Below are 12,069 nucleotides of genomic sequence, written 5' to 3'. Positions count from 1 at the left end.
TTGCACAATGTCTTGTCTTGTTTGTGTTTTAATTTCAAATTTGAATTCTATTTTTAATTTATTATTTGCACTTCATATTGTTACAATGTGGACCCTGAGCTACACAATTTCGTCAATCTGTATGCTTGTATATGGTTGAGATGACAATAAAGTTCGCTTTGACTTTGACATGGATACTACGACAATAAAGCCACTTGACTTGCCCGACTTGATATTCCATGATTGACCTTTGGACGGCTACTGTATACCTCTCTAAGAATTGTGAACAGGTATTTAAAGGCCCATCATTATCACACCATGTTCTTAATGTTATCGTGCCTTTCTTTCTTAATACAGGGTGACTCAGGAGGACCTTTGGCCTGCCCATCGTCGTTTAACAGGAAACTGTGGGAAGTCCAAGGAATATCCAGCTTCACTGAAAACGGTTGTTTGGTGGAGAAAAAACCTTCTGTCTTCACCAGGGTCTCCTTTTATATTGACTGGATAGAAGACAACATTAAGAAATTCATCTACAATAAAACCGCATCCTCATAACGCTGAATGACACTCATCTGGTTTGACGGTGGACGGCTTGATCCAAGAGCGCCACCCAACAGAAGCCAGCGGATTGAATGATGCATCCTAGTGGAGCTGAAAATCCAGATTACCCAGAGACTCTCAGCATGTGCTAGGAAGTCCACCAACACCGATGCCAGGGGACTATGGGAAACACGGTTTAAGCGTATCTGCCTTATAAGGCACAATAAGAAATAAACAGTGATTGAAATGCTCTCTGCTGTGCTCAGGTGATATGTATAGTTTTTCTACACTTGTGGCCAAAAGTTTTGAGAATGACACAAGTGTTGCTTTTCACAAAGTTTGCTGCTTCAGTGTTTTGAGGTCTTCTTGGTATAGTGAAGCAGAATTACAAGCAGTTCATACGTTTCAAAGGCTTTTATTGACAGTTTCGTGAAGTTTATGAGCAGAGTCCATATTTGCAGTGTTTCTGAGTGCAATTCTCCCTGGCAGGCTGGCAATCAACTTCTGGGCCCAATCCTAACTGATGGCAGCCCATTCTTGCAGAATCAATGCTTGTTTGTCAGAATTTGGGGGCTTTTGTTTGTCCACCCGCTTCTCAATGAGATTAAGGTCTGGAGAGTTTCCTGTTCATGGACCCCAGATTTCGATGTTTTGTTCCCCAAGCCACTTAGTTGTCACATTTGCCTTATGGCCCAGTGCTCCATCATTGTTGGTCACCAAATTGTTCTTAAATAGTTGAGATAAGTTGCTCTCGGAGGATGTTTTGGTCCCATTTTTTATTCATGGCTTAGGACTGGGGCAACACCAGTGCAGAGCTTGCTCAGGAATGGCAGCAGGCAGGTGTTAGTGAGGTGAAGACTTTTGGTGGACGGCCTTTGTGACTGCCAAGAAGGGCAGCAAAGAAGCCAAGAAAAACCATCAGGGACAGACTGATATTCTGGGATTGGACTGCTGAGGACTGCTGGGGGAAAGTCATTTCTCTGATGAATCCCCTATCTGATTGTTCGGGAAAAGGTGAGGGGCGCTACCATCAGTTCTGTGTCACGCCAACAGTAAAGCATCCTTTTCATGTCACATGGGGTTGCTTCTCAGTCAAGGCAGTGAGCTCACGCACAATTTGGCCTAAGAACACAGCCATGAATAAAGAATGAGACCAAAACATCCTCCGAGGGCAACTTCTCACAACCATCCAAGAACAGTTTGGTGACCAACATGATGGAGCACCAGGCCATAAGGCAAAATTGAGAACTAAGTGGCTCGGGGAACAAAACATCGAAATTTGGGGTCCATGGCCAGGAAACCCTCCAGACCTTAGTCCCATTGAGAACTTGTGGTCAATCCTCAAGAGGCGGGTGGACAAACAAAAACCCACCAATTCTGATTATGCAAGAATGGGCTGCTATCAGTCAGGATTTGGCCCAGGAGTTGATTGCCAGCCTGCCAGGGGGAATTACAGAGGTCTTGAAAAAGAAAGAAGGGCCAACACTGCAAATATGGACTCTGTGTCATCTATACTAATAAAAGGCAAAGCCCTCACTGACTCACTCACTGACTCATCACTAATTCTCCAACTTCTCGTGTAGGTAGAAGGCTGAAATTTGGCAGGCTCATTCCTTACAATTTACTTACAAAAGTTAAGCAGGTTTCATTTCAAAATTCTACACGTAACGGTCATAACAGTCAACAACGTCCGCCATGTTGAACTTTCTTATTTATGGCCCCATCATCAAGAAATTTGGTAGATGCAGGTTCCCAACGCTAACTGAATCCTACTTACGTACATATATATGTCCATAGCCTGCAGCTTGGTCACCGTGTGAGGTGGCGTTGGGTCCCCCATCCCAACACCTCCCACGTTGTTGGCTGCCTGCCTATATAAGGCCGTCCGTCGCTCCGGTCTCTTCATTCCTTTCCTTGCTTCGCCACGGGATTCACGTCTCCCTGCTGATAACTGCAGCCTTTTTATTTAATCCACGGCTTCTCCGCTGTTTTATTGTTTGTTTATTATGATTGTAGTTATTGTGTAGGTATTTTAGACTTACTTTACATTGTTCAGGTACCCATTTCCTTTATCATTCCAACCGTACCCCCATTAACACGTCTATCGAGGTGATCACCATCGATCAAAGAACTGTCACTTACCGAGTGGTTTCCATGCCCAGAGATGGCGCCTGCCTTTTCCATTCTCTGTGTTACATATTGCACGGCCATATCAGGCTCACTCTTGATATCCATTCTGTCTTCTGTATTGAATGACTGGGACAGGTTCAAGGTGTGGACTGATGACGTACAGGAGATAATTAGACTACACAGGAGCACTAGAAGAGTGAAATGCTTAAGCCCTTCACCTGTGGATCTGCATGTGAGTTGATGGCTGCCGCTGAATTGTTCGGTTGTCACTTTCAAGTGTACAGAAATGGCCAAATATTTTACACCTTTGGACAACCGCCAATGCCTCTTAAACATCTTAGACTCACAGGTGACGATTTCAGTAGTGGACACTTTGATGTTTATGAATGTTTAAACTCTCAAAAGCTGGATGTGAAGTTATCAATGAAACCGGTTGTGTGCTTACAACGCTTGACAGATGCCGAATGTCACTTCAACACAAGTCCTACAAATACTGTCGTAATTGAAACAAACCATGAAACTCAAACCGATTACGACAGCAGCAATCCAAGCTGTGAGATTTGAGACAAGATTACTGTTCACATGGCCGACTGTACGTTACATGCTCAAGAGTAAGATCAGCGCACAGCTTGGTCAGATTACAACCGGAGGGCCGAACTCACAATGTGGTATACAATGAGATCCTTAACAAGTAATTTTTGTTATATTTTCCCTCAGTTTAAAAAGGTTTAATTTTCTTTTTAATAAAAATTTTAAGGCAGTACTTCGCCGCTACGAAGCGCGGGTATTTTGCTAGTTGTCAATAAAAGTCTTTGAAACTTAAGAAATGCTTGTGTCATTGTGTAAAATTTTGGCCGCAACTGTATATCTCATCTCATTTTCTGAAGCTGCTTTCCCTGGTGAGGACTGAGGTGGCAACAGGCCAAGTAAGTCAGTGAAGACTTCACTGTCCCCAGCTACTGATTCCAGCTCTTCCTAGGGAATTCCCAGGCATTCCATAAATCCTCCAGCCTGTAATGATAGTTGATCAGTAAGGTCTATTAAGGAATACTTACAATATGACTAGTAATGCGCTACGGATGGGTGTGCGGAAGTGGGTGCATTATATAGATTGGATGTGGACTAAAGAACCTGCAGTAAAAGTAATGCCTCTCAGTACAGTACTGTCTATTAAAAAGTTATTATCTCTTTCAATCCTGTGTGATGATTAAACTGCAAACCTAACAAGATCATCACACAGCCTGTGGTGGATCTGCTGCACTGTTTCCTAGTGTGATGTACCTGCAGCAGCTTCAGGGGAGCATCCTTATGACATGTCCATACCACCTCAACTGGCTCCTCTTAATGTGGTGGAGCAGAAACTCTACTCTGAGGATCTTCTGAATCGCTGAGCTCCTCACCCTATCGTGGAGAGTCAGCCCAGCCACATACCAGTAAATCCACCAAAGAATGGCTGGAAAGAGAGAAGAGGAAGGTTCCGGAATGACCGAGTCAAAGCCCAGATCCACTGTGGGTGGATTTGAAACGGGCTGATGCCCATCACACTCAACAGGAGTGGGAGCAACTTTCTCCTAGCCGATGTCAGTAACTGCTTGACAGTGTTAGGAAATGCTAACTTGAAGGGGTAATACAGTGGAATGACCATAATTCGTTCCAAAACTCTGGTCGTAAACCGATTTGGTCGTGAACCGAAGCAATTTCCCCCATAGGATTGTATGTAAATACAATTAATCCGTTTCAGACCATAGGAACTGTATGTAAATATATTTTTTTTAAGATTTTTAAGCACAAATATAGTTATTTACACCATAGAATGCACAGCAAAATAGTAAACTAAATGTAAAAACATTGAATAACTGAGAAAACTAACACTACAAGAGTTCGCGCTATAGCCTTACAACCCGATCGCTGTAAACACTTTTTTTAAAACGAGTTTTAAGCACAGGGAAAAAAATTAACATTTGAAAAATCCGTAACTTAATAAACAACCAAGAAAAGTAACATTGCAACAATTCACGCTACGAACCGAAAAATGAACATTTGAAAAATCCGTAATACAAAAACTAACCATAAACCACCAAGAAAACTAACCTTGCATGAGTCGAGTTCTGGCATGAAGGAAGTGAGGAGGAACTGGGTGGAGAGGAGGTTACAGTGCTTAGAAGCCATGGTTAACTGCAAAAGCACGCGAAATACTGTAGAGCACAAAGAGTTCACAGGTAAAGCACGCACGTCTGACTGAGAACAATAACGTGCTTAAATACAGTAATCGGCGTGTACGAACCGGAAGGGAAATGAAATAGAGCACAAAGAGTTCACAGCGAAGGCACGCACGCACGTCTGACCGAGAACAATGCAACACGTACGGAAATCATCAGCGCGCACAAACCAAAAGAGAAACTGGCTTGTTCGTATACCGTGTGTGTGGTCGTGAACTGAGGCAAAAGTTTGGAGAACTTTTTGGTCGTAAACCGAGTTGTACGTGTACTGAGACGTTCGTAAACTGAGGTTCCACTGTACCTGCTATTAGAGTCAAGGGTGGGCACATCTGATGATGTTTAGCATTGAACAACTTATTGTAAAGTCAAATTATCATTTTTTTTTTCAATTATATCACCTTTATCTAAAAATACTTGTAGCTGCGTTTTCCCAAAATGACTAAAATTCAGCAGCTTCAACTCCAAAAATGGGATTCAACAAAAAGCCTGACGCGCAGAAATGATTCCACAGGCAAAATGTCTTCATTTTTAAAAGTTTAGTTAAGTTTCAAAGTAAAACAGTTCACACAAAAAGAAAAATTAAAATAACAGAAAAAAGAAAAGATTAATGTTAAGAAAAGTTCAGTTCAAAGCTTAAATCTTGTTACTTCTCAAATCGTTACTATTTTCTTAACACTTCTGAACCATTTCTAAACGGTCAGAAAACTGTATGCTTATCCCATCTCCGAGTAGAAAATGGGTCTTTCAAGCCCCTCTTTACTGGGATCTGTTCTTACCACAACTGAGCTTATTATCGCACTGTTTCTCAGTTACAGTAAGAAGGTTCTATCTCTTGCTAACTTAAAAGACTATACCATGCGTTATGACTATGAAAGACATTTATATTCTATTCAAATTTAGCAAACATTAATATCAGTTTAACTCAAAACTTCAACTTTCTAAGATTGGCTCTTACATTTCTGGCCCCTAATTGGCTATGCAGGAGCGGAGTCAATTACTATACTTTACTTCAATATAAGCCAATTACTTTTATATTAACTATCCATCCATCCATCCATCCATCTTCAAACCCGCTGAATCCGAACACAGGGTCACGGGGGTCTGCTGGAGCCAATCCCAGCCAACACAGGGCACAAGGCAGGAACCAATCCTAGGCAGGGTGCCAACCCACCGCAGTTTTATATTAACTATTCTTTTCAAATCATTAGCAATAACACTGCAAACAAACATTTTAAAAATGTCATATTTCAAACATTGGCCGTTTCTAGAAGCAGGCACAGTGTATTCACGGGTCTGTCTGTCCAGTGTGCTGGTTTTGGTATGCACACAAACTCTTCTGACTGCTACCTTTGGCATTGTCTTGATGACTTGACCCATTACCCAGGAGGTGTAGCTTTGTCTACAATTAGAACAACGTCCCCTGGTTCGAAGTTTCTTTTTGGTGTAAGCCATTTTTGACATTCTTGTATAGTATGTAAGTATAGCCGTTGCTGATTTTTTTGTGTTCCAATTTTTTAGTAGCTTCTCATAGCTCTCTTTCTGCTCTAATAAAATTTGTTCCATTGTCTGAGTGCATGATTTTGATGTCCTCCTGTGACATCTCCTCCTTTTCTTGAGAGTAGCGCTCTGGAAAATCTGTGTTATACTGCTGCAGCAACATATCTTCAATCTCTGTTATTGGACACGATTGATTGAATGTTCGGGCAGCTTACCACTTTGTTTTGCGAGGTCATCTATCTCTTTGTATGGTCCACCAACCACCCATCCAAGTGCAGTCTTCATGGCGTGAGGTCCACCTCCTTGACTTGGTATAATTCGTGACTGCTTGAAGATTTCTGGGTAGTTGATTCCTATTAAAAGATCAACTTCAGAGTCAATATGAGATAGATGTACCTTTTGTGAGAGATAGGGGGCGCTATCACTCCCTTGAACCCTCCGATCAAACGTCAGACACCAAGTAAAAGTCCAAATGTTGACTTTATTTATGCACAACAGTGCACAAAACACCCTCCTCTCCACAATACTCATTAAATCAAACACAATAATCACTAATAAACTCACCACCACTCCCAGACACGTTGCCACCCTTCCACCCAGTCATAGTCCTTTTATAGTCCCTGACCCGGAAGTGTTTCCCATCCTTCAGTCCATGATTCCTTATCACTTCCGGGTCAGATAAAAAAGTCCTTTTCTTCACCCTGGAAGTACGTCATTCCCCTTGTCCATGTGACTCGGACGAACTTCCGGGGCGTAGGGTAAATAAGCATCGTTCCTCCCTGCAGCGTCTCCAAGTGGCCCCCATGGTATCCAGCAGGGCTGTGGATACAGACTACAATGTCCATGATGCCCTGCAGGTCTTCGGGGCACCTTCATACTGCAGGGAGAGCTCCACCTGGTGGCTTGGGGGTATTGGCTGGGATAAACGGCTGGCCATACACCACACTCTTTAAGATATGCCCACTTATTGATATCTTCTTGTATTGGAATACTTTCTCTGTTCACTGGAATGGAGACCTGTGTGAAGATCTTTGGCAAATCAATATATTCAACATCATTGAGAGCACAGACTTGTAAATCTGATAAAACAGAACATTGGGTTAACATCTTTGAATCATCATCATAGTTACTCATAGTTTTTTGGAATACTTGTGTTCTTCTCTCTTGAAGGCTCAATTGTCTCTGGAGCCTTTCAGTGCAACTTGTTGCTGTACTGCCGAGGTCTATAAAGGCGTATGTTTCTACATACCTTTCACTTTTCTTGGATTTTACCTTGACAGGAACTACTTGAAGTGCGCATTCTTCTCCGGTCCCAGTAAAGGCGCAAGTTCCAGTCTCCGTTTCCCTTTCAGTAGATGTTGCCACACTAGCCGTAGCTTTAGATGTTGCTCCACTGTCTTTTTTGATGTGCAGGATGTCTGGGTGCTGAAAAGAACATGTCTGACATTTCATTCTTTCTTTGCAGTTCTTACCAAGGTGCCCCTGTTTGAGACAGCGAAAAAACATAAACCTTTAGATTTTAAAAAGTCAATTCTTTCTTTATGTGGCAGTTCTTTAATTTTTTTACATTCAGCAAGGATATGCTGGCCACTGCAGAAAGCACAAGGCTTTTTAAATGCACAGGTATCGTTAACAGACTTTTTGACCGAGGTTTCTCTAGTCTCCTTTTCATCAGCATCAGAAGTACTTGTGGTAAAAATACCTGCCGATCTCTGTCCATAATTCTGAGGAGACCTACTTTTGTCAGTCTTTTCCTTTTTTCTCCGTGTTACCTTGTGTAACTTCTCCATAAAAGGGATCCATCATCATCCTCACCTGACGATGTAGAAAGATAATTAGTTGATTAATACCTGCCCTTCTCGCTTTCCTTTTCTTTAAATTTAAAAGCCCAGCTTCGCCACTTGTCTCGTAAAGTATATGGGAGCTTAGAGATTATTATGCGAATATTTGGATTGTTCTTGAATGCATCACGACTTCCTGCACTTGTCATGGCGTCTATACAGCTATCAAGAAAGGATGCATATTCTCTCAGAGCTGCACAATCATTTTGTTTTATTTGAGGTCACTTCAATGCCTTTTCTATGTATGCATCAGCTATGAATACTTCATCACCAAAGTAAGTTTTAAGTTGCTCTCTGGCCTTTTAATAACCTCGACTTGATGGCAGTCGCGCACAGCCTTTAACTAAATCCTGAGCAGGACCTCTCGTGAATTGGATCAAATAATCTAATTTATCTTGAGGGTTTTCTAACACATCCCCAACAGCGTTATCAAAGGCCCTAATAAAATCTGCATAAGCCAATGGGTCACCTGAGAATAAAGGGACCTGCCTGTGAGGTACTTCACCTGGAGGTGCTGGAGCAGGTGTTATCTTTTGATTAATTAACGATTTAGCCATTTCAGTGATTGCTTTCTGACATTCAGCTTGATTCTGCGCTAGTATGTCTGTTATATCATTTTTAGAGCTCTGCGTGCCTGCTATTGCGCTAGTCGAAGGTTGTTCCGATCGTACCTGTTATTTTTTACTATAAACTCAAGCTCATGAAGTTTTTGTAGGATTCTATCGAATTCCATCCGCTCAAGTGTGACTGTCGAAGAGGATGCTGACGCTACTGCGCCCTTCTGTTCTGAAGAATCACATTTAATATCAAGGGCGCACTTTAACCGATGAGAAGCCTTTAATACTTTTGACTCTGAGTGATCCCGTTCTTGTAATTGCATCTCTTCGAATTGATTAACTAGCTGTTCATCAGATGTGTGTGTTAACAGGCTATTTGTATCTTTCAGCCATACCGCCGTTGCATCAATGAATTCATTCCATTTCTTAGAGCTTTCTGCGAATGTCTTAATCGCTCCCTCTTTACGGATCGAGGCCTTTTATGTATATCCTCTATCTCACTGTGGGTCTCACAAAATTTTCCAAGTCTTTCTGCTACTATTAAATGATTTCCTGGAATGTCTTTAAGACTTTCGATTTCATTTTTAAACACAGCAAGCTTATCGTTCCTCCGACTTATGTGACCTTTAAGATCTCCAATTATATTTTCTGACTTCGAGTCTGTACTCAACTCACTCCCGATTTCACTTGAGCTATGCTTAGACGTTGCCATGACAGCAGTTTGAGTAAATGACAGGACGTTTCCTGACAGCAATTTCGTCACAATCGGGACGTTCCAACAAAGAAGATTACTTCCTCGCAATAACAACAACAACATTTATTTATAGAGCACATTTTCATACAAAAAAATCTAGCTCAAAGTGTTTTACAAAATGAAGAATAGAAAAATAGAAGACACAATAAAAAATAAAAATAAGTCAACATTAATTAACATAGAATAAGTAAGGTCTGATGGCCAGGGTGGACAGAAAAAAAAAAACTCCAGAGGCTGGAAAAAAAAAAATAAAATCTGTAGGGATTCCAGACCAAGACCACCCCAGACCACCTCTGGGCATTCTACCTAACATAAATGAAACAGTCCTCTTTGGATTTAGGGTTCTCACAGAAGGGCTTGATGATGATGATGGTCACGTAGACTTCTGCCTTTAATCCATCCATCATTGTTGGAGCATCATGAAGCTTTGAGTAGGTGGAGGTGGCGCAGGCACCACCACAAAAAACCGAAAAAGAAACAGAAGAGAGAGTAGGGGTCAGTATGGATTTTAGAGCCACCATGAATAGTTATTATGATGAATTGAACATACAGAGTATCAGGATTAAGTTAAAGTGAAGTTATAAAAAGGCCATGTTACAGTAATGTGTTCTCAGCAGTGTTTTAAAGTGCTCTACTGTATCAGCCTGGTGAATTCCTATTGGCAGGCTATTCCAGATTTTAGGTGCATAACAGCAGAAGGCCGCCTCACCACTTCTTTTAAGTTTAGCTTTTGGAATTCTAAGGAGACACTCATTTGAGGATCTGAGGTTACGATTTGGAATATAAGGTGTCAGACATTCCGATATATAAGATGGGGCAGATTATTTAAGGCTTTATAAACCATAAGCAGAATTTTAAAGTCAATCCTGAATGACACAGGTAACCAGTGTAGTGACATCAAAACTGGAGAAATGTGCTCAGATTTTCTTTTCCTAGTTAGGATTCTAGCAGCTCCATTCTGCACTCATTTTGGGTGGTCCTGAGAGGAGTGCGTTGCAGTAATCTAGTCGACTGAAAACAAACGCGTGAACTAATTTCTCAGCATCTTTCAATGATATAAGAGGTCTAACTTTTGCTATGTTTCTTAAGTGAAAAAATGCTGTCCTAGTGATCTGATGAATATGTGATTTAAAATTCAGATTACAGTCAACAGTTACCCCTAAGTTTTTTACTTCCGTCTTAACTTTTAATCCTAATGCATCAAGTTTATTTCTGATAACCTCATTGTATCCATTATTGCCAATTACTAAAATTTCAGTTTTCTCTTTATTTAGTTTGAGAAAATTACTATTCATCCATTCAGAAATACCAGTAAGACATTGTGTTAGTGAATCAATAGAATCAGGGTCATCAGGTGCTATTGATAAGTACAGCTGTGTGTCATCAGCATAGCTGTGGTAGCTCACGTTGTGCCCTGAGATAATCTGACCTAACGGAAGCATGTAGATTGAGAAGAGCAGCGGACCCAGGATAGAGCCTTGTGGACCACCATATTGGATATCTTGTGTCTTTGAGTTGTAATTACCACAACTAACAAAGAATTTTCTCCCTGCCAGGTAGGATTCAAACCAATTTAAGACACTGCCAGAGAGGCCCACCCATTGACTAAGGCGATTTCTAAGAATATTATGATCAATGGTGTCAAATGCAGCACTCAGATCTAAGAGGATGAGAACAGATAAATGGCCTCTGTCTGCATTTACCCGCAAGTCATTTACTACTTTAACGAGTGCAGTTTCTGTGCTGTGATTTGTTCTGAAACCTGACTGAAATTTATCAAGAATAGCATGTTTATTGAGGTGGTCATTTAACTGCATAATGACTGCCTTCTCTAGAACTTTACTTAAGAAGGCAGGTTAGAGATGGGTCTAAAATTTTCAAAAGCAGAGGGTCAAGATTATGTTTCTTAAGTAGGGGTTTAACTACAGCAGTCTTAAGACAGTCTGGGAAGACCCCCGTATCTAATGACGAATTTACTATGTCAAGAATATTGTCAATTAGCACGCCTGATATTTCTTTGAAAAACCTTGTTGGTATTGGGTCAAGGACGCAGGTGGAGGGTTTCAGTTGAGAGATTATACTTTGTAATTCAGGTAAATCTATCCTGGTGAAAGCATTTAATTTGTTTATAATGGAGTACCGGGGCTTTGGAGGTTCTGCAGTGTTGGGGAGATATACTATGTTATCTCTAATATCATTAATTTTTTGATTGAAAAATACAGCAATAGCCTCACAGGTTTCACTGGAAGTATTCTGGGGGCATTCCTTTGTGTTACCTGGGTTTAACAGACGATCAATTGTAGAAAATAAGACTCTGGGATTACTAGCATTGTTATTTATAATCTTAGAGAAATAGCAGCGCCTCTCAAGACGGACAGTGTTATTGTATTCTGTTATTTTAACTTTTAATATTTCATAGTGGATAGTTAGTTTAGTCTTCCTCCATTGACGCTCAGCTCTACGACATGTTCTCTTTAAATCAGACACTCTTTGGGTCTTCCATGGTATAACAATGCTAGAAGATTTTTTAACTGTCTTTTCAGGTGCAACTA

At 41.0% G+C, this 12,069-nt stretch overlaps 1 protein-coding gene across 1 annotated transcript in view; it reads left to right on the top strand.

Moving 5' to 3' along the window:
- Positions 1-715, top strand: part of zgc:154142 (uncharacterized protein LOC555481 homolog) — a 101,054-nt gene extending 100,339 nt beyond the window's left edge. Inside the window, exon 25 of the mRNA XM_039752697.1 lies at positions 337-715. Coding sequence (XP_039608631.1) covers positions 337-534 — 198 coding nt within the window. The 3' untranslated portion in view covers positions 535-715. The remainder of the gene's footprint in view (positions 1-336) is intronic.
- Positions 716-12,069: the final 11,354 nt, after the last annotated feature.

The sequence above is a fragment of the Polypterus senegalus genome, chromosome 4 (assembly GCF_016835505.1).
Source record: "Polypterus senegalus isolate Bchr_013 chromosome 4, ASM1683550v1, whole genome shotgun sequence".
Lineage (NCBI taxonomy): Eukaryota > Metazoa > Chordata > Cladistia > Polypteriformes > Polypteridae > Polypterus > Polypterus senegalus.
Note: the sequence above shows the minus strand (reverse complement) of the source record. Positions and strands in the feature narration are given on the sequence as shown.